The sequence below is a fragment of the Danio rerio genome, chromosome 6 (genome assembly GCF_052040795.2).
Source record: "Danio rerio strain M-AB ecotype USA chromosome 6, GRCz13ab, whole genome shotgun sequence".
Taxonomy (NCBI): Eukaryota; Metazoa; Chordata; class Actinopteri; order Cypriniformes; family Danionidae; genus Danio; species Danio rerio.
This window is the reverse complement of record NC_141026.1, coordinates 4,430,770-4,454,528: the sequence shown is the minus strand read 5'-3', so window position 1 is coordinate 4,454,528 and position 23,759 is coordinate 4,430,770. Positions and strand designations below refer to the sequence as shown.

Sequence of the window (23,759 nt, the reverse complement as noted above, 5' to 3'; positions counted from 1 at the left end):
CAAAACGTAAAATACTTATGTTTTCTCGTGAGATCAGGCTGGATATGCTGTAAAATTAAAAATAAAAACAAAATGTAAAAACTCTAAATTGTGGATTTTTTTTTTTAACCCAAAGGATGCAAGAAATCACAGAAAAAACAAACAAACATTTTCTTTGGGTCTCAGGACTATAGTAGGCTAGTTGGCCTATTGAAATGAATAAGTTTACTTGATTCTTTACTGAAACTGAACCTGACTATCAGAAACATTTAGAAACATTTAGCCAATTTTCATTTTTATTATAGGCTTATTTTAATGTCTTAATATTCAAAATAGTTAAAATTAATTACAAAAGGTGTTTGTTTACTGTTGCTCTGTTTCTTTAAAACATTCAATTGATTAAAACCTTCCGAACTCTTTTAAATAGCCTACACTGTAAAAAATTATATGAACAATTAGTGCTGACGGCATGTTTTTAGTTCATTGTAACTTATTAAACATGTTAATCACGTTCTAACTTAATTTTATCAGTTATGCAAGCAGTTTTAAGTCAGTTTCACATAGTAATATAAGTTCAATGGACTTATAAGGTTAATTTGATTCAGCTTAAAAATGTAAGGCAACCAGGATTTTTTTTTACAGTGTAGATAATTACAAAAAAAATAAATAAACATTACAGCATCATTATAACAAACATACAAAAAATGTGAAAACTTGACTTAAAGTTTAATCAGCTTTTAGTAATTCATCGCTCAAAACCACATCAAATCCAACACCTGAAATTACAAGTTAGCAAAGTTTATGTCAGAGATTGGCTGGTCTTTACGCACCTGAAGGAAAGCCTGCAGTGGGTCATGGTGCATTATGAGGGTCTGTCGATCCTTTAGTTCCCAAAAGAGAGGTAACTTGCGCCTCTTGAATCGCGGGAGAATGTTGGAGTAAAGTGAACACACGGGAGTTTGATCAGAACTCCAGCCAGTCAGAATGAAGAGTTGTGCCTTTGAAGATTACCGCTGTCCAATCATCAAAGCAGAACGAACAGCTCAAATCCGTCGAGTGTTTGCGGCTCTGGATCATAAAAGAACTGGTTATTTTTGAGGGGGGTAATTTTGGGGAGAGATGAAGGATGCAATTAATGAATTATTGCATCTGGATTAAGTGAAAGGATCAAAGAAGTATTACAAAGTGTGTTTGTCACTATTTGCAACATTTAAAACAGCAATTGTGGTTTAGGTCTTTTATGGAAATGTATTTTTTTGTCTCTGGATACTGCATAATTAAATTAATAAGTTGCAATTATACATTCATTTATTGCAGTCAAACAATGGAAAGGCAACCACTTTACATTTTAAATTAAACAGACAAGTTCCAGGGATGAGGAAAATTAGCTTTTAAACAAACAAACAAAAATATATGAACATAAAACTACTGCTTGCCTATATATTACAATAATTAATTATGGTTTATGCCCTGCATGTATATCTTTATCTATCAAGTATAAACATTTTTTAAATTATATATAATTTACAAATATTAATATATAACCTAAATAATAATATACTTGGGCCATTTTTATTAATAATAAAATATGAATAAACAATTAAACTAAAGACAAAAACATAAAAATTAAGTAAATAATGCAATCACCCCCTCCCTAATAAATAAAAATATATGTAAAACATAAAAAACTAAACTTAAACTATAAAACAGTTCATTTTAAATTAATATAAAAATTATTAATTATTAATTATCTTATTATCAAGCTGTTATTGCTACTAACTTTCATTTAGTTGATTTTAACGCTAAAATATTTTACAAAGCTTATTTCTAAAAATATTTAAGCATTAAATTAAACTGAATATACCACACACACACACACACACACACACACACACACACACACACACACACACACACACACACACACACACACACACACACACACACACACACACACATATCAATATATGTAAATAATTTAAATTGAAAGCATAAAATGTAAATAAATAAACTATTAATAACAACTACAAAAGCCTATCAACAATGATACTAAAATACCACAGGTACTGGATTGAACATATTTCTGAAATTCTAGAAATTTTAAATCATGATAAAATCTTTCAGTCTATTACACATTGCAGACAATACTTGTAGTGACTCTATTTTTTATTTAATTCTTAGCATTGACTTTAAAGCATATTAAAAAAAAATGTAGCATTAAATTAAACAATGTGCTACAAATATGTACTATATTTAAACTGAAAGTATAACATGTAAAAAAACACCTATTAATAAAAACTAAAATAAAATAAAAACTAATAAAAACTAAAATAAAATTTTTTAATTAATTAAATTCTCAAAAAAATAAAAATTGTCTCATAATTCTGGCATTTAGCAAATGCAAATCATTTAGGTAATCCTCATGGACCTAAAATAGTAAACGTTTAGTGTGATTTACCATCAGACATAAAAAAATGGTTATAATGCTTTTTTTAGAGTGTGTGCAAACTCTTGGTTTCAACTGTAGGTATAAGTTATAAAGTGCAATTATAGCAAAACTATGGGTGGTATTTACAGATGGATGTACTATGAACATTATATACAGGTTGTATTAACTATGAACAGAGATTAACAATGATATTAAAACTACACTGGTATTGGACTGAACATGTTTCTAAAATTCTAGAAATTATAAATCATAATAAAATCTGTCAGTCTGATGTACAGTGCTCAATTCAATTCATCTTTATTTCTATAACTCTTTTACTATGTGGATTGTGTCAAAGGAGCTCCACATAGAAGATTATAGTAAATTGAAACAGTGTCAGTTCAGCTTTCAGAGTTGAAGTTCAGTTTAGTTCAGTTCAGTGTGGTTTAATTTTGTGCTCAGCATAATTAAGTACATCCCATTTTGATAATTAATATTTTTATTAATTTCTCAGTGAATATAGGCAATGTATTTTTGCGCATTTAAACAAAACACATTTATTAAACAGATATATTTATTAAAACAATATTTTAGTCACTAAACATATTTAGAAATTGAAAGATAATACAATTCAATTCAAGCTAAATATTGGAGAAATTAAAATTTCAAGCTACAAAATTTCAACAAAATTTTTCCATTTCTTTGCTTCTCTTGATTTTTCCTCTTTTTAAAATTTGCATTTAATTTTTTTTATAACATAGAAATTTGGCTTTTCTAGTTTTTGGACCATTATCTTAAGTTATTTTTGTTAAATAAGCTCCAGATTTGGCTTTAGTACTGACTAATCTAATGTATATGCACAAATACAATATTGTATAGCTTCCTATTAATAATATGAATTTAAAAGACGTGACGGTTATTTGTGACGGGGTGTACTTATATGTTGAGCACTGCACATTGCAGACAATACTTGTAAAAAAAAATGTCTGTATTTTAAATTGAATTCTTAGCATTGACTTTAAGGTTTGACGCTAACATTTGCCCCAATTTTAAAGTGAAATGACGCTACAGCACTTTAAAAAGCACAGCATGGAGACCTTTGAGCATTAAGGATCTGCATGTGGGACGCTCAGGCCATTGAAAACCTCTTGAAGAGCTTACAACTACAGCAACATCTGTGGCTTTTCCACAACAAAGCACAACTCTGTTTCTTTACCGCACACAGCTTTGAAGTCGCACGGAAACAGAAAGCAGCCATTGTTCCCTCAGGCCTACATGAAGGCCCTCCAACTCGGGTCTCTTTAATTTAAAAGTTTCCCTCAGTAATGTGATCGTTCTCTCCTGTTTCCCTTGGTGAACCTTTGAGGTGAAGCCTGGTTTTGTCTTTTAAAGCAAGAGTTCTGGCGCAGAGTTGTGGAGGAGTTTAGCGGTGGGTCATGAACCTGCTTGTGCATGTGTGTGTGTGTTTCGCTTGTCCTGCTGTAAAAAAATATCTGTGAATTAACAGTTTCGGTATTGTTTTCTGTTTATTTATGGTTGTGAATTGCATATGGCATGTTGATCTCTGCTTTGTTGACTTTTGATGTTGAATGTTCAACTCTACAGTTTAACAAAGTGACTTTTTATTGACACTTTAGTAGTTTGAAATGATGTAATGTATAAGAAATAATATATAAGCTCACACTGAAAACGTTCCCCTATATACATTTTTGGAGAGCGTCAAATACGTCCCAGGAGCTACTTTTTTTTTCTTTTTTTTTCTTGCAGTTTTCGCGAATCCACCAGAGGACGCTGTGTACCGTTTTTGAAATCCCAAATATCTCTTGCAAGTGTAATTTGTGCCTGCTGTTCTCACGTAAATCCACCAGAGGCCACTGTTGACTGACTGACTGACCGATCCACCCTCCTCCTTCCCTAAACCCAACCGACAGTGTTTTCAAAAGCAATCCAGAAAAAGAAAAGCCCTCGGCTGATTTTTACCACGTTTTCAGATTTTACCACATTCTCACCCTGTTATTGTCTAGTTTATTTTTTGTTTTTGTCTTCCCTGCTTTCTTGAACCGTTCTTCACCTGACTTGAACCCTGTCATCGTGGTCAACTCCTCTCTGCCTTTCAAGTCCGCCAACGTAAATGGCAGGCAAACTGGTAACAGTGGGAAAGACCCATTTCCAGTGAGCGTCAGTTCTGTGGGCACAAATGCCTTGTTGATGCCTTGATGACTCGATTTCTACAGCCACATTTGGATGGTCGGGTCAGAATAAGGCGTCAACAATATGAAAGCATGGATCCATCCTGCCTTGTATCAACGGTTCAGGTTGGTGGTGGTGGTGTAATAGTGTAAGGGAGATTTTCTTGGCACACTTTGGGCCCACTAGTACCACTTGAGCATCGTGTCAATGCCACAGCCATCGTGATTATTGTTACAGACCATGTCCATCCCTTTATGACCAGTGTACCCATCTTCTGATGGCTACTTCCAGCAGGATAACACCATGTCATAAAGCGTGAATCATCTCAGACTGGTTTCTTGAACATGACAATGAGTTCACTGTACTCAAATGGCCTCCACAGTCACATGATCTCATATCATGTCAATATGGAGCGAAATCCCTGAGGAATAATTCCAGTACCTTGTTTAATCTATGCCACGAAGGATTAAGGCAGGTCTGAAGGCAAAAGGGGGTCCAAAATGGTACTAGTAAGGTGTACCTAATAAAGTGGCCGATTAGTGTATATTAAAACAACAACAAAAACATGGTAATATTCCACATATGCCAAGACTGTAATACACACTTGAGTTTGTGTACTTGGGTTGATTATGATGATGACGACCCCCTCAGCAGTCTTTATGATTTGACCAGCTAATATAGTTTACTAAGCACTAATAAAAAATGCTTAATAAAAGAATGAATTGTCTTCCCAAGGTAAACTAAATCTCTTTTTTGGACTCAAAAGTGACCTGAATGCTTGATTGAATGATCTGGACTGGAAGTCGAGGACAGCAGAACGCCCTCGGTCCTTCTTGTTGATGTTGCAAAATATGTTTAATCTGTAAAGCTGTAAAATCCTGGATTTCAATGCTAGCTCATAATCATCCAGCGTTCTACTTTACAATTCAGCTTTTGGACAACTCTTGGGCTGTTTGACCAGAGATGGTGACTTAAATATCTGGCTTAGAGAAACCAACTTAAACCGAGATGAAAGAAGCCCCAGTCTTTGTCATTTGGGGAAATCTTCTTAGCATCACAGCGACATGTTAGCATGATCCAGTGGTTTTATCGTCATGCAGGCACTGTCAGATTTGCCCACAGGTAATCTTCTGGTTACACACACTAAAGCGTCACGTTCCTCAGAAAGTCCCTCACCTGTCTGTGAGATATGAGGATATTCTCTGTCGTTTTCCTGCATGATGTCCTTTAGTTCTGTTGCCATCAGCGTCTCTTTTTGACAAGAAGTGCAGATGCTGGTTCATGAGTTTTATCAGCCTCTGAATGCTGAAGTAAATCTGCAAGCGAATGTGTTTAAACCAGCTAAAAATAAACATCGATTAAGATTCCTTCAAAGTTTAAGAGTTACTTGGTTTTCAGCTATGCACAAATGAAATGATTTGGTTCAGAGCAGTGAGCTGTGAGTTTTAAAGAAAATGTGCATTCTTATTAATGATTTCTAAAGTCAATGTAATGTTCAATGTTGTGTTGAACATTTCTGAGAATTATGGACAAAACAGACGTACTAATAGACAGCTGTGTTGCTGTGTTTATAAGTGCTGTCAAGATGCTTACATTTTAGATATGGTGATGGATCATCTGACACTCTACATCTCCTGGCCAATTGGGAAAACTAAACTGGCAGTAGTGTATGAGTGTGTGAATGATTGAGTAAGGATGTATCCCAGTACTGAGTGGCGACTGGAAGGGCATTCGCTGTGTAAAACATATGCTGGATAAGTTGGCGGTTCATTCTGCTGTGGCGATCCCTGATGAATAAAGGGACGAAGTTGAAGGAAAATTAAATATTACAACATTTTTAAATTAAATATTTTCTAATCAAATAAAACAACCTTTGCAAGAAACATTTTTCCAGTTTTTCCAGTTTCTAATTCAAATTTCTTCTCACCATTTAGTTCATTTATTCATCCATTTTCCTTTGGCTTATTTCCTTATTTATCAGGGGTCGCCACAGAGGAATGAACCGCCCGCCGTTTAGTTTTCAAATTTATTCTACAGAATTTCCTCTTCTCGGATGATTTCTTCAACCATCTGATCAGGATCTGCAGGTTTTTACACCAGAAAAATCACCTCAGCGAAGACATTCAGAAAAGCAAATTTCAACTTTGTTCAAGGCCATTTCTGCTGCTGTAATTAACATTGATTGTGTTCATCAAAACAGGTTCAGACATCATTAGATGAGCAGCTCCGTCTTCTGTCAGTTACTGATCTACAGTCAGCCCACGCTTCTCTATTACCACAATATGATCATTGTAGGTCAGACCGTGTAATGTTTCAACATTAAACCCAAAATATTGTATCTCCTCAATCCAAATCCAAACCCAAACCACTGTGTGCGTACATTTCTGAGAGTGAATTTGGTACTGAAACTGAAGTAAAGGTATAAGCTGTCACCTTACATAGAAGTTAAGGATGCCTATATACTCTTTAGGCACTAATATATAATTTTAAGGTACCAACATAGACCATTAAGATACAAAACTTTAAAGGTACCATTATAGACTTAAGGCTTTAGACTTTTTTTTAGGTGCTAATACTTTAAGGTTACCATATGGACTCTTAGGGGCTAATAACTTTTAGGTAGGATTAAAGAATCTTTAGGTGCTAATACATAACTTTAAGGTTGCCATTATAAACACTTTAGGGGCTAATATATGACTTTATATTACCAGTAAGGACACTTTATGAGCCAACATAGAACTTTAAACTACCAGTATGGACACTTTAGGGGCTAATATATAATCTTAAACTACTTGTGTGGACTCCTTATGTGCTAATATATACATTTAAGGTACCAGTATGGACCCTTTAGGTGCTAATAACTTTAGGGTACCATCATAGACTCTTTAGGTGCTAATCTAGAACTTAAGGGTTACCCGTATGGACTCTTTAGGGGCTAATAAATTTAAGGTGTCAGTGCAGACTCTTTAGGGGCTAATATATAACTTTAAACCACCTGTGTGGACTCTTTTTGTGCTAACATAAAAATTTGAGGTACCGGTATGGACCCTTTAGGTGGTTTAATAACTTTAAAGTACCATTATAGACTCTTTAAGTGCTAATATATAACTTTAAACTACCAGTATGGACCCTTTAGGTGGTAATAACTTTAAAGTACCATTGCAGACTCTTTAGGTGCTAATATATAACTTTAAACTACCAGTACGGACACTTTAGGTGCTAACATATAACTTTAAGGTCACAAGTATGGACTCTTTGGGAGCTGATAACTTTATATAGATTCTTTAGGTGCTAATATATAAGTTTAAGGTTAACTATATGAACAATTTAGGGGACAATATATAACTTTAAACCATCTGTGTGGACTCTTTATGTGCTAATTTAAAAATTTAAGGTACCAGTATGGACCCTTTAGATGCTAACAACTTTAAGGTACTATGATAGACATTTTAAGTGCTAATATATAACTTTAAGGTTACCCGTACGGACACTTTAGTGGCTAATATAAAACTTTTAACGACCAGTATGGACACTTTAGGGGCTAATATGAAACTTTTAACTACCTGTGTGGACTCTTTATGTGCTATTTAAGGTACCGGTATGGACCCGTTGGTGCTAAAAACTTAAAGATATTATTATAGACTCTTTGGATGCTAATACTGTATATAACTTTAGGGTCACAAGTAAATACTCTTTGGGGGCTAATAACTTTAAGGTATAGATTCCCTAGGTGCTAATATAACTTTAAGGTTACCCATATAAACAATTTAGGGGCTAATATATAACTTTAAACTACCAGTATGGACACTGTAGGGGCTAAAATAGAACTTTAAACTACCAGCATGAACCCTTTGGTGCTAATCATTTTAAGGTACCAATATGGATCTAACATAGTAGTTCAAAATTGTAACTTTTTAAATGGTAGCGTGACAGCTTTTGTACCTTTTTGTTTTTGCGAGAATATGCATGTGGATTTAAACCAGCGCTCTCTATGTTGACATTTACCAAGTGCATGAAGCTAATTGGCCTAGAACTCTTCTGACTCGTCTGTGTCCGATCCGCTCTAATAACCATTATAAATAATTACAGACTAGACTCAATGTTGTCGTCACTGCTTTCTTTCTCTCTCTTTCTCTCTCGCTTAAACTGAAGGTCTGATGTAAACTGGGTCACTCTCACACCCTGGAGTGCATGTAGAAAATGTTCAGTCTATTAACGGGCATCTTCCTCCCCAGGCTCTCCTGACCCGATAACATGCTTTTTTAATTGTCATGCCTATGAGCTCCAGCATTTGCGGTAAAAAAAGAAATAATATTTTCCTGTGAAGAAAACAGCCTATGTAGTCCAGTGCTCCAATTACCAGAGGCTTCCCTTTTGTTTACATTTGAATAAGACTACATTACAATGTGGATCTTACCACCCGCTTTGAATGTTATCACTCAGTTGAATGGGCGTTATCAGTGGTTATCAGCTGATAGATATGGGTCAGTAGGGACCTTCTGTGCCTACTGGTAGGCTGCTATCATCCATCCACATGGTTAATCAGCTCTAGATCTGTTTTTACAGTACTATGATGGTTATGTAACGTATTTTCGGACAATAGATTTTCATTGGCTAAAATTTGGTACATCTCCAATTTCAACACTCTTTTAGATTCCCATTGTATATAACTTTAAACTACCAGCATGGATGTTTTAGGGGCTAATATATAGCTTTAAACTACCAGCATGGATGTTTTAGGGGCTAATATATAGCTTTAAACTACCTGCATGGATATTTTAGGGGCTAATATATAACTTTAAACTACCAGAATGGATGTTTTAGGGGCTAATTTATAGCTTTAAACTACCTACATGGATGTTTTAGGGGCTAATATATAGCTTTAAACTACCTACATGGATATTTTAGGGGCTAATATATAACTTTAAACTACCAGCATGGATGTTTTAGGGGCTAATATATAGCTTTAAACTACCAGCATGGATGTTTTAGGGGCTGATATATAGCTATAAACTACCAGCATGGATGTTTTAGGGGCTAATATATAGCTTTAAACTACCAGCATGGATGTTTTAGGGGCTAATATATAGCTTTAAACTACCAGCATGGATGTTTTAGGCGCTAATATATAGCTTTAAACTACCAGCATGGAAGTTTTAGGGGCTAATATATAGCTTTAAACTACCAGCATGGATGTTTTAGGGGCTAATATATAGCTTTAAACTACCAGCATGGATGTTTTAGGGGCTAATATATAGCTTTAAACTACCAGCATGGATGTTTTAGGGGCTAATATATAGCTTTAAACTACCTGCCTGCCTGCCTGCCTGCCTGCCTGCCTGCCTACCTACCTACCTACCTACCTACCTACCTATATATATATATATATATATATATATATATATATATATATATATATATATATATATATATATATATATATATATACATACATATATATATACATACATACATACACACTTTAAACTATCAGTATTGACTCTTTATGTGCTACTGGTAGGCTCAGAAGGCTGTTATTATCCATCCACATGGTCAATTAGCTATGCTCATAGAGAAGACTTCAGATCCAGATCTATTTTTACATTACTGTGATGGTTGGGTTTAGTGTTTGGGTAGGCGTTAATCAAATACAATTAATGGGAAATTTAATAAATAATATAAATAATTCTTGTCAACTTTCGTCTGCAGCCGTATGTGATATAGATGATTAAGCATGTATGGATGATAATCCTAGAGCTATTCTAGTGCGTATTCTTGCAGAAGGCCACTACTGGCCCACATCTATCAGTGTGAACCGGTAACTTATCCAGCATATGTTTTATGCAGCAATTTCCCTTCCAGCTGCAACCCAGTACTGGAAAACACCCATACACACTCATTCACACACATACACTACGGCCAATTTAGTAAATCAATTCACGCATGTGTTTGGACTGTGGGGGAAACTGGAGCACCCAGAGAAAACATGCAAACTCCACACGGAAATGCCAACTGACCCAGCTGGGAATCGAACCAGGGACCTTTTTGCTGTGAGGCGACAGTGCTAACCACTATGTTGCTGAAAACAAACAGATAAAATCAAGCACCAACTGCATTTCCAGCCTCCATGAGATAATGATTTCATTAACCTACTGCTAATCTAAGCCAAGAAAGAATTGTGCATGTTTCTAAACAAGCCACCTTTTGAACTGAATATCAATCAAATTCAGAGCAGCACAGCATCAGCTGTCTGACCCTCACTGAACATCTGCTTCATGCAACATTATGCAGAAGTGTTCAAATAGTCCGACTGACTAATTTATAATTGAGTGTGATTTAAAAAATCATCTTCTAGTTGTTTGAGTTCAATAGTTTAATTTAGAAACATTAAACATTTAAAAGTTAATCCAAACTTTCAGCAATGACATGCATCAGTGCATCATAGTTTTAGGTCGGTTGCACATTAAGCTCTTTAAAGAAGGATTTGCTCTCGGAAATGTTTTTCACTTTCATTATTAAAGCACTGAGTTGGCTAATACATCAAGTTATATTTACTTCTAAAGCAAAAATCAAATGCTGGAATCATTACTGAAGTAAAGCAGGAAGAAAACTCTGGTGTTGGAAAGTTTTTAAATAGTGAAACAAATAGAAGTTCAACTGTAAAGCAGCTCAAAACAGGCAATATTGTCATTATTTGGCTCAAATGTGAAATAAAATGCTTAATTGTTATTGGCAAATCCAGAGAACCAATAATAACAACAGCTTTAAAGTGGTCTGTATTGTCAACATGTTTTGTTAATAAAGAGGATTAATAACCTAATTGTAATTGTGATCTCACAAGGAAACATAATTATTTTACGTTTTGTCAGTTTAGTGGCTAACTCGTACAAGCTCAGTCGTGCGAAAATGTAAGATTTTAAAAAAGGAGGTGTGGCACCCAATCCCACCCCTAACCATCATTGGGTGATGGGCAAATCGTACTAAATTGTACGAATTAGATGTACGAATCCATACGAATTACTAAATCAAAAAGTTACGAATTGCCATGAGATTGTAAATAAACACTATTTTTTACTATACATTACTATAGTATTATTGCATGTGGCATGGTTCAAAAATGCTGGTATTTACTATACATCACTATAGTATTTTTGCATGTGGCATGGTTCAAAAACGCTGGTACATCACTATAGTATTTTTGCATGTGGCATGGTTCAAAAACGCTGGTATTTACTATACATTACCATAGTATTTTTGCATGTGGCATGGTTCAAAAACGCTGGTACATCACTATAGTATTTTTGCATGTGGCATGGTTCAAAAACGCTGGTACATCACTATAGTATTTTTGCATGTGGCATGGTTCAAAAACGCTGGTATTTACTATACATTACCATAGTATTTTTGCATGTGGCATGGTTCAAAAACGCTGGTATTTACTATACATTACCATAGTATTTTTGCATGTGGCATGGTTCAAAAACGCTGGTATTTACTATACATCACTATAGTATTTTTGCATGTGGCATGGTTCAAAAACGCTGGTATTTACTATACATTACCATAGAATTTTTGCATGTGGCATGGTTCAAAAACGCTTTACTATGCATTACTATTGTATTTCTGCATGTGGCATGGTTCAAAAATGCTTTACTATGCATTACTATAGTATTTTTGCATGTGGCTTGGTTCAAAAACGCTTTACTATGCATTACTATAGTATTTCTGCATGTGGCATGGTTCAAAAACGCTTTACTATGCATTACTATAGTATTTTTGCATGTGGCATGGTTTAAAAACACTAGTATTTGCTATAATTACTATAGTATTTTTCCCATATGGGTGACATTGACTAACTAATGGGACTTTACTGTATAAATTCAAATGTCCACAAATACATATAGACAGGCGCTGCATATTTCAGTGTTCTCTCTCTTTCTGTCTGTGTTCTCATGTGCACATTGTGTCTGTAATTCAGCATGATATTCTCCTTCATCATCCATTAACCCTGAGTGTCCCGCGGGACGCGTGAGGTGAAGGGTCCCGAGTGCCTCTTTAAGCAGCTGCTCTTGGGGAGTCAGATCCTCCATTCATCCTCCGTCTCTCCAGAGACGCTCATTTTCTGCCCTGCGGCCAATCACTGCACTGCTGCTCAACTGGCTATTCATAACTGTGTATTCTGTGTATTTTAGCCCAGTAGAATTTGCATATAATCTGAAATCTCACTGCAATGCACGTCTCTTCTAAAGGAGGCGCCTGCTGATAATGAAGAAACAACGGGATCAATAATCCCATTACTAATCCACATTTTTACCTACGGTTCATTAACTTCTGAAATGGAAAAATGTCAGTGAATTTCATCTTCAGGGTCTGTTCATAATTATTTCACGGTTATAAAGAGGAAGAAAACCCAAACCTGTAGTCTGCCTTCAGGGGCAGCAGAAACAGTTATTGAAGACCAATAGTCAGTAACAAACTCATTTAGCTTTTGGCAGAACCTAACACTGTGCAAAATAATTTACTGTACTCCACTGAAATGGATATAAAATTGTATAATTTAGTAGAGTCAGAGAAGAGAGGTGCTGGTAAAGCACAGATATAGTGCATATATTGCTTTTGTGTTTTATCCGAAGCCCCAAACATGTATGCTATAGTTAATCAGAATTTGCATATAATACACAATAGTGTACACTACCTGACAAAAGTCTTGTCATTGATCCCAGTTGTAAGAGCAACAAATAATAACTTGACTTCTAGTTGATCATTTAGAAAAGTGGCAAAAGGTTCATTTTTCAGATGAATCATCTGTTGAACTGCATCACAATCATCACAAATACTGAAGAACACCTACTGGAACCCACATAGACCCAATATTCTCATAGAAATCAGTCAAGCTTGGTGAAGGAAAAATCATGGTTTGGAGTTACATTCAGTATGAGGGCGTGCGAGAGATCTGCAGAGTGGATCATCCAACACAATCTCACGGCAATTCGTAACTTTTTCATTTAGTGGCTAATTCGTATGAATTCGTACGATCTAATTCGTACAATTTAGTACGATTTGCTTATCCCCCAATGACGGTTGGGGTTAGGGGTGGGGTCAGGTGCCACGCCTCCTTTTTAAAGTCGTACCATTTCGTACGACTGAACTCGTAGGAATTCGTACGAATTAGCCACTAAACTGACAAAACGTAAAATACTTACGTTTTCTCGTGAGATCAGGCTGGATCATCAATAGCCTGAGGTATCAAGGCATTTGTGCTGCCCATTACATTACAAACCACAGGAGAGGCAAATTCTCCAGCAGGATAGCGCTCCTTCTCACACTTCAACCTCCACATCAAAGCTCCTGAAAGCAGAGAAAATCAAGTTGCTCCAGTATTGGCCAGCCCATTCATCAGACATAAACATTATTGAGCATGTCTGGGGTAAGATAAAGGAGGAGGCATTAAAGATGAATCCAAAAAATCTTAATGAACTCTGGGAGTCCTGCTTGAACGCTTTCTTTGCCATTCCAGATGACTTTATTAATCAGTGATTTGAGTCATTGCAGAGATTGTCGGCAGCTAGCTCTCTGCAACTCTCACACGAAGCTAAGCAGGGCTGCGTCCGGTCAGTACCTGGATGGGAGACCACATGGGAAAGCGAGGTTGCTGCCGAAAGTTAGTTCACAAAGTTAGTGTTAGTGAGGCCAGCAGGGGGTGCTCAACCTGCGGTCTGTGTGGGTCCTAATGCCCCAGTATAGTGACGGGGACTCTATACTGCTCAGTGAGCGCCGTCTTTCGGATGAGATGTTAAACCGAGGTCTCGACTCTCCATGGTCATTAAAAATCCCACGATGTACTTTGAAAAAGAGGGTGGGTTTAACCCCAGCATCCTGGCCAAATCTGCCCACTGGCCTCTGTCCATCATGGCCTCCTGACCCTCCCCAGATCATAATTAGCTTCATCACAGCTTCTCCTCTCCACCAATCAGCTGGTGGGTGGTGTGCGGTCTGGCACAAAATGACTGCCGTCGCGCCATCCAGGTGGATGCTGCACACTGGTGGTGGATTAGGTGGTTCCCCCCCATTATGTAAAGCGCTTTGAGTGCCCAGAAAAGCGCTATATAAATGTAAGGAATTATTATTATTATTATTATTATTATTATTATTATATATAGTACTATATGGAGAGATATATAGTAACACTTTATTTACATCTATAAATTACTTTTTTCCATATGAGCCCAGCACATCCCTTCCAGGATTCATCCCAAAGTTATAAAGGGTTGTTTCTGTGATACTAATTTCCCCAAAATAACGAGTTTTCATTGATTTTGTTTTCTCTGGGTGTTTTATGCGATTCAGATCTTGATAACAGTGATTTTATTACCGTGTTTTATTGGTGTGGTGGTGTTGTTTAGCATTGTGAGAGATGGACGGCAGGTTTCAGGCAATCTGACGATCACTGGACAGAAACACACTCATGGAGAGCAGTGTGTGTGTGTGTGTGTGTGTGTGGCATATTGATAATAACACTGAGGTTATAGACGGGACGCGGCCCGGCTGTTTAATTCATCACAAGCCACAGACGAATGAGCCACTAACGGGAATAAATGAGTCAATTACAGGAGATGCGCTGTGTGCTTGTGCTTCACCTGCCTGATGTTTTCATTATAAATAATGGAATAACCACCCTGTGTCTTTCAATATGTTACAGTCCTAGTAATGAACGGAGAGAGAGAGCAAACAAACGCTGCTATCCTGTATCACACCAGGAATGATCATCTGCATGTCATGTTTCACTTGTTAGATTGGAAATTAGACAAGTTTTCTTCTAAAAGGACAATCTCTGGCTTGACATACAGCGGAAGTTGTTGATCCGCTATAGAACGGATCGTACAGAATGTAAAGAAGTGAGGATATGGCACAGATTTAAGTCATAATGCAATACAAATGATTTGAAATGCATTGCAAATCACTGCACATCATCAACTTATGTTCGTGAAATCATTCTGCAAGATTAAATATGCATGTGAAGTGCAGGGGAGGGCAATGCGGTGGCTCAGTGGTTAGCACTGTCACCTCACAGCAAGAAGGTCTCTGGTTTGAGCCCCGGCTAGGCCAGTTGGCATTTCTGTGTGGAGTTTGAATGTTCTCCCATGTCGGCGTGGGTTTCCTCCAGGTGCTTCGGTTTCCCCCACAGCCCAAACAGATGTGGTGTAGATTAATTGAATAAGCTAAATTGGCCATAGTGTATTGTGAATGTGAGTGCATGGGTGTTTTCCAGTACTGGGTTGCAGCTGGAAGGGCATGCGCTGTGTAAATCAAATACTACATAAGTTGGCGGTTCATTCCACTGTGGCGACCACTAATAAATAAGGATCTAAGTCGAAGGAAAATGAATGAATAATGTACAGGGCACATTTGAAAGCTTTAAGCGAATATTTCAATAAATTTTGGTTATTTCATAAGTAATATGATACATAAAATCAATACAATTAATTAAATCAACGTGATTAATGTCTTACAAAGGGACTTATTGCCTTTAATTGAGTATTTTCTACAGTTAAATATCAAATTATGAGCCATCCTTTTAATACTTTTTTTCCCAATATTCCCAATATTATTCTGGGGTCGGCACAGCGGAATGAACCACCAACTTATCCAGCATTTACTGAATAAATATAATATTGTACTTGATATATTTAAAGTGCAGTTTAAAACTTATACTTTAAGGGTTTTTAGGAAAGTTAGGTTAATTATGCCAGTCATTGGACAACAGTATTTTTTGTGTAGACAACTAAAAGAAGAAGAACAATAACAGTTTCTTAATGGGAAATTATTCTTAATTAATAATACTGACATTTGCAGTTTTATGTGTATGTTATTCCAGCCAAACTAAAAGACATAAGACAGCATAATTGGAAATTATACAGTAATATTTACTTGCTGTGTTAAACTGGATATTTTGGTCTTACTCAGTAAAATAAAAGTTTAGTTTAATAAAAGCTTGAAGTGAAGATTTCAAACATTTTTGGTTATTTCATAAGTAATATGATATATAATACACAAAAGCATTACAATTATTTAAATCAACGTGATTAATGTGTTTAAAAGGCGCTTATTGCCTTTTATTGAGTATTTTCTACAGTTAAATATCAAATTATGAGCCCTCCTTTTAATACTTTTTTTCCAATATTTCCCCAAGTGTTCCTCAATGCAGAGAAACATTGTTCAACACATTTTTAAACATAATAGATTTAATAATAGCTATTACTAATAACTAATTTCCATTGCTATGATGACAGTAAATATAATATTGTTATTTATTTATTTTTTTTTTGTTTTCTATTTGCTTTCAATTTAAAAACTTATACTTTAAGGGTTTTTAGGAAAGTTAGGTTAATTATGCCAGTCATTGGACAACAGTATTTTTTTGTGTAGACAACTAAAAGAAGAAGAACAACAACAATTTCTTAATGGGAAATTATTCCTAATTATTAATACAGACGTTTGCAGTTTTATGTGTATGTTATTCCAGCCAAACTAAAAGACATAAGACAGCATAATTGGAAATTATACAGTAATATTTACTTGCTGTGTTAAACTGGATATTTTGGTCTTACTCAGTAAAATAAAAGTTTAGTTTAATAAAAGCTTGAAGTGAAGATTTCAAACATTTTTGGTTATTTCATAAGTAATATGATATATAATACACAAAAGCATTACAATTATTTAAATCAACGTGATTAATGTGTTTAAAAGGCGCTTATTGCCTTTTATTGAGTATTTTCTACAGTTAAATATCAAATTATGAGCCCTCCTTTTAATACTTTTTTTCCAATGTTTCCCCAAGTGTTCTTCAATGCAGAGAAACATTGTTCAACACATTTTTAAACATAATAGATTTAATATTAGCTCTTACTAATAACTAATTTCCATTGCCATGATGACAGTAAATATAATATTCTACTTGTTATATTTAGTTTAAAATGCTATTTAAAGGCGTAACTAGGTTAACTAAAGGAAAGTTAGGTTACTTATGCAAGTCATTGACAACAGAATTAAATTAATCAAAACAACAACTACAATAATTTCTCAATGGGAAATTATTCCTAATTAATAACATTGATGTTTGCAGTTTTATGTGTAAAATAGTTAGCAAGAAATATTTACTTGCTGTGTTAAACTGGATCATTTGGTCCTACTCAGCAAAATTCACCTTCAATATTCCCTTCATATACTTAGATTTACCTAAAGGGGCACCTATTTTGCCCCTTTTCACACTTTGTACAATAAGTCTCTAATGCTCCTAGTGTGTGTGTGTGTGTGTGTTTGTGTGTGTGTGTGTGTGTGTGTGTGTGTGTGAAGTTTCTGCTAAAAATAAGGTTTTATAACTCTTTGAAACTGACCCTTTTATGCTTTGATCCTAATTGTGTTGTTTGGGTGACTGTCGCTTTAGATTTAAATCAGATTGTTTTTTTTTTTTTATAAGAGGGCAGAGCTACAAATCCCTATCAGCATAGTGGCAGGTTCAAAAACAAGACTGACGTCCTATGATAACGAGGGAGAGATGGTGACTAGTGGGCGGGGCTTTCCCCCTCTGATGACACGTACAAAAGGAAAATGTCAATCAAGGTGTTTCATCAGTCTGTTTTAATCAAGTGTGATTTTACAAAATAAAATCAAAACATTTTTACTATTAGAAGCAAGGCTATATTCACAGATTGTAGCCAGACAAATGTTTAAACCCTTATAAAAAAGATTTTTGCATTATGGGTCCCCTTTAAAATATTTGCAGAAAAGAATATCAGCTGCAGCCCTGTAATGAGCTGAGCTGGTTTCGAAGAGCTGTCAGGCTCTGTTAAGTCACACACATCATGTCCATCCATCTTCATCTCTGCAGGCAGGTGACTGACAGGTCAGACAATTATTAGCTTGACTGGGTGTTCATGTGCATCACAAAACCTGCAAAGCATGATGGGCTGAGCTCTAAAAGTTCTCAACACACACCTCAAGAAAGTTCTGTACATTCATTAGCTTATAAAAACAATAGAGGCAATTTAGAGGAAAATGAGGGTGAATAACCTGATTTCTATAGCACATGTCTTTGTACTGTCTGGGAAACCAGAAACCCAACATGGGGAGAACAAGCACGCAGAAATGCCAACAGGCCCAACCGGTGACTCGAACCAGCAACCTTCTTGCTGTGAGGCGACAGTGCTAACTACTTAGCCACCATGATGCCCGCCCTCACAGCGTTACCATAATATTAGATCGTTTTTATCTATTATATAGAGCATTCCATCACCAGACTCAAACCTAAGCACTTCACATCCCAAGTATGACACCGTACAAGGTGAGCTACTGAGCAAACTGACCATGGCTGAAAAGTCCATATGGAGAAAAGCAGGCAAACACGTTCAAATATAAATCACAGAAGCTTCTAAAGAGATAGTTCATCTCAAAATGAAGATTTACTTACTATTTGCTTTCCTTCAAGTGGTTCCAACATTAGTTTATTTTTCTTTTAAACACAAAAGACGATATTCTGATGAAAGCTGAAACGTGTAACCATTGACTTTCATAGTGGGAAAAACAAACACTATGGAAGTCTATTCTTACAGGTTTCCAAATTTCCTCAAAATACCTTTATTTGTGTTCGCAGAAGATAAAAACTCAATGTCACGATCACCAGCGACCCAGCCTGTGCAGATCTCTGGTAAACACACAGTATTGCATACAAATCCTCTATTATATGGACTACAACATCCAGTCATGCACTGCACACACACACCGGTTCCTAATCCTGGCTGATTGCTAACTCACACACGCTCTAAGACTGATTAGATCAGGGGTCTCAAACTCGCGGCCCGCGGGCCATTTGCGGCCCTCAGTGCAATATTTTGTGGCCCGCACCAACCGAGAGAGAGCGCTCTCCGCTCCGCTGATTCTATCTGTACACAGCGGTCACTGGCATTCCCCTGCCCGCCGTGTAAACAAAGAGGCGGGGATGCCGGTGACGTCACCACACACCCCGCCCCTTTGTTAGACGCTGTGACGGGCGGGAACTCGCGCCGGCCAGAACCAAGGTAAGCTGTTCCCGCCCCTGCCTGCCACTTAGCTACCTATCTGCAGCCTGCCACCTACCTAGCTACAGCCTGCATCTTATATATATTATAGGTAGATACAGACTGATGTGACTGGAGTGGGTTGGGGGTGTTTTATTTATACATATATACGCCTTTTTTTTTAGGTGAGGGAATGGAAGTTTTGAGTGAGTCTAGACAGGTCTAGACTTAATGATGATCATCTTCAAGCCATACTGAGGGTCTCAACTGCTTCCGCTCTAAAGCTAAATGTGGTTCAGATTTGTGAGAAGAAGCACTGTCAAGTCTCTGGCAGCAAGAAGTAGGCAAAAGATGCCATGTTCAGAAGAACTGTTCATAATCTTCACTCAATGTTCTATTAATGTTCAGGACACTTCATGTTCAGAAGAAATAATTAAAACTGTTAATAATGACATTTGAGGACTTTTTTTTTGTGAAATCCCTTATGCGGCCCAGCCTCACCCAGACTTTGCCTCCTGCGGCCCCCAGGTAAATTGAGTTTGAGACCCCTGGATTAGATGGACTATTTATACAATCACATTAACACACAGACTTTTCTTGTTGAGAGTCTTGTTGAACTGATTGTTAACATTACGATGTGTTTTCCTTGCCTTGCTGTGTTGTGTTTGATCCTTGCTTTGTTTTGTTTGTTTATTCCTGTCTGGTGCCTGCCTTTTGACCAACCTGCCTGTTTATGACTATGACTCTGGATTTCCCCTATGCATCGGTTTGCTCCTGTGTTGAGCATTGCTTGCCTGACCTTCTCTGCATAAATAAACTTTCACATTACACTCTAGCAGGATTGGAACCAAAGAATAATGAGTACATGACAGAATTTTCGTTTTTGGGTGAACAAATCTTTATCTGCACTGATTCTAAACAGCAATCTGTTGTAACAGTTCAAATGTATTTACTCTCACTTTTATTAGTATATTTTAAAGCATATCTCATCCAAAAAAAAGGTCAAATTTATTTTTGAGTTTCTTTCTTCTGTTGAACCCAAAGTTAAGTAGGTTATGTAGCTAAAACCCATTGAATTCCATAGTTTTTTTTTTTACTCTACAGAAGTTTATTCATTCATTCATTTTTCTTTGGCTTAAGGCTGATTTATACTTCTGTGTCAAGCGCATGCGTATGCTACGGCACAACCTACCCTCGCCCTGGCCATCGCTGACGCGCACTTCTCAAATGTACTGACCGTTGCAACGTCATGTACGATGCAAAGCACAAGCTCTGTGATTGGTCAGCTTGGTATCGCTGACGAGTGTAGGCAGGACCGATAGCCACACGAGTCGGAGTTGGAGCGACTGTTTACAAGTGTGGAGCCCAGTGAAGGAGCTCTGGATGGAAAGTTTTGTTTTGTGTTTACTTCATGGTTAAAGTTGTTGCACGTCCACCGGTTCCTGCCTTAAAATGAGTGACATTGAACCACTTGAACATTAAGGAAGCGTTCAGAAAAAAAAGAAACACCAGCGAAGAAACTCGACACAGAGGAACATAAACACCTCACTGCCAGCTAGCGTTTTAGAAGTGTTATTGCAGAGTGCACAGAAGGATGAATGCACAGCTACGCGCGTTGCATGCGCCGTGGGTCATGCCGATCACTTGACGCAGAAGTATAAACCAGGCTTTAGTCTCTATTTCAGAGGTCGCTCTTAACTTGAACCTATGACCTCTTTGCTGTGAGACGACGTGCTAACCGCTGAGCCACCGTGCTTCCCTTCTATGCGAAAGTAACCAGAATTCTTCAATAATTTTTTTTCATGCTCAACAGAAGAAACTCCTAAAGGTAAAAACCACATAAGAAAGAATAAATAATGAGGTTTTTTCTATTCTTGTGTGAACTATCCCTTTAATGCGGAACAGAAGTGTAAGGAAACTAACTTTTGAAAGGTAAAGTGCACAAGTGACCATTGGGCGAACTTTCGCTTTAACTGGTTCCTGGAAACAATAAACATTCACACAGACTGAGAAAGACAGAAGCGAGAGGAAAAAGCCAAAGAGCGAGCGGTGATAAATGACCTGGAGTGGCAGTGGCGGTGACAGATAGAAGCTGTTAACAGGAGCTCAGAATTAGTCTCTGTCATAAACCTGGGCCCTCATTAGAGAAACGGACAGCAGAGGGACAAGCCAAGGATTTCTCAAACACCTAATAATGTGAACGAACAATGACCTGCTGAGACTGACCAATGAGGACAAGACAAGTAGTTTATGACAAAAGTACTGCATACAGAGACATTTGCTCATTATATGAGGAGTTCAGCTGCAAAAAAACCTCTGAAAGCCATTTGATGTTTTGTTTTAAAATTAGCATTTTTTACCAACTTTGTGTGTTGGCTCAGTACTTTTACATTTATAGTGACGAATAAATTAGTTTCATTGCCTTTCAAGTGAAATAACTGAACAAATGTATATAAGGCTGAGAAAAATTTTCAGTTTAGGAGAACATTTTAGAAGGCATTTAGAAGTTTTTGCATCTGAACTCTTCATATTCAACACGCGGTTAATGTCAAAATGATAAGCCTTCCTGTGAAATTGTAATTAATTTTTCATATTTCCAAAGTGATGTTTAATCACAGAGCAAGGTCAATTTTGCCAATGTATGTCTTATTATATTTTTCTTTTGACGAAAGATGTTTTTTATTTTATTTGGCTGGAATACAGTGAAAGTGTATATATATATATTTTAACTCCATAAATTAAACGTAACATTTTTACACTCCCGTAAGATCTGATCAAGTGATTAAAATCTTCTATTAGTTTATCAGTGCAGACTGATATGTAGAGGGGACAGAGCTTTCTCTTTGGCAGGCTCGCGGTTGTAGAACACTTTGCCCCTTGAGATTAGAATGGCTCCATCACTATCGATCTTTAAATTACTCCTAAAAACTTACCTCTTCAGCTTGTCCTTTTAATATTATTTTCACACTCTTTTCCACTGCTTCTATCGCTTTTTTAATTTATTCAGTCTCTTGGCTTATTTTTATGTTTTTTATATTCTGTCGTTTATTTTACTTTGACTTATATACAATACTTTGGCAGTCTTCGTTTTTAATTATGCTTTACAAATAAACTTGTACATGAATTATATTTAAAATTGCCTTATTCAGTATCATTAGCCTCCTTATGATATATATATATATACATATATATATATATATATATATATATATATATATATATATATATATATATATATATATATATATATATATATATATATATATATAAAATCAGAATCATTAGCTCCCCTGAATTATTAGCCCTTTGTTTATTCCCTCCCCATTTAAAAAAATAGCTTAAAGGGGCTAATTATTTTGTCCCTGAAATGGTGTTTAAAAAATTAAGAAGTGCTTTTATTCAAGCCGAAATAAAACAAATATGACTTTCACCAGAAGAAAAAATATTATCAGACATACAGTACTGTGAAAATTTCCTTGCTCTGTTAAACATCATTTGGGAAATACTTAAAAAAGAAAAGAAAATTCAAAGGGGGGCTAATAATTCTGCCTTCAACTGTAGTTTTAGGAACAACAAATAATGACTTGACTTTAGTTGAACATTTGGCATCAGAAGAGGCTTATATAAAAGACAAAGTCCTCTAAATTACGCTTATTTTTTACCAATATAAAATATGATCTTGCCTTGATTTCTAAATTAGGACAGTAAGGTTGGACAAAAGTCTTGTCACTGAACAGAAATAATGTCCAGTATAGAATATAAAGTCATGCTGCAGTGGAAACAGAATGAATATTGCGTCTGACTCCATCATGAGCTTGGAGGACTGCATCCATACATCTCTGACATGACTCAAATCACTGATAAATAAAGTCATCTGGAATGGCAAAGAAAGCGTTCCTGCAGGACTCCCAGAGTTCATCAAGATTCTTTGGATTCATCTTCAATGCCTCCTCCATAACGCTGCATGCTCAATAATGTTCATGTCTGGTGACTGGGCTGGCCAATCCTGGAGCACCTTGACCTTCTTTGCTTTCAGGAGCTTTGATGTGGAGGCTGAAGTATGAGAAGGAGCGCTATCCTGCTGGAGAATTTGCCCTCTCCTGTGGTTT

General features: G+C 36.3%; 1 protein-coding gene across 8 annotated transcripts in view; it reads right to left on the bottom strand.

Moving 5' to 3' along the window:
* The window catches only part of sp5b (Sp5 transcription factor b), an 86,596-nt gene that overhangs the window by 2,196 nt on the left and 60,641 nt on the right, over positions 1–23,759 (bottom strand). For 5 of the 8 annotated variants that reach the window (NM_001442362.1, NM_001442363.1, XM_087256218.1 and 2 more), the window contains 1 exon segment: positions 810–1,047. In NM_001442362.1, coding sequence (NP_001429291.1) covers positions 810–842 — 33 coding nt within the window. In that variant the 5' untranslated portion in view covers positions 843–1,047. 8 annotated transcript variants of the gene reach the window in all.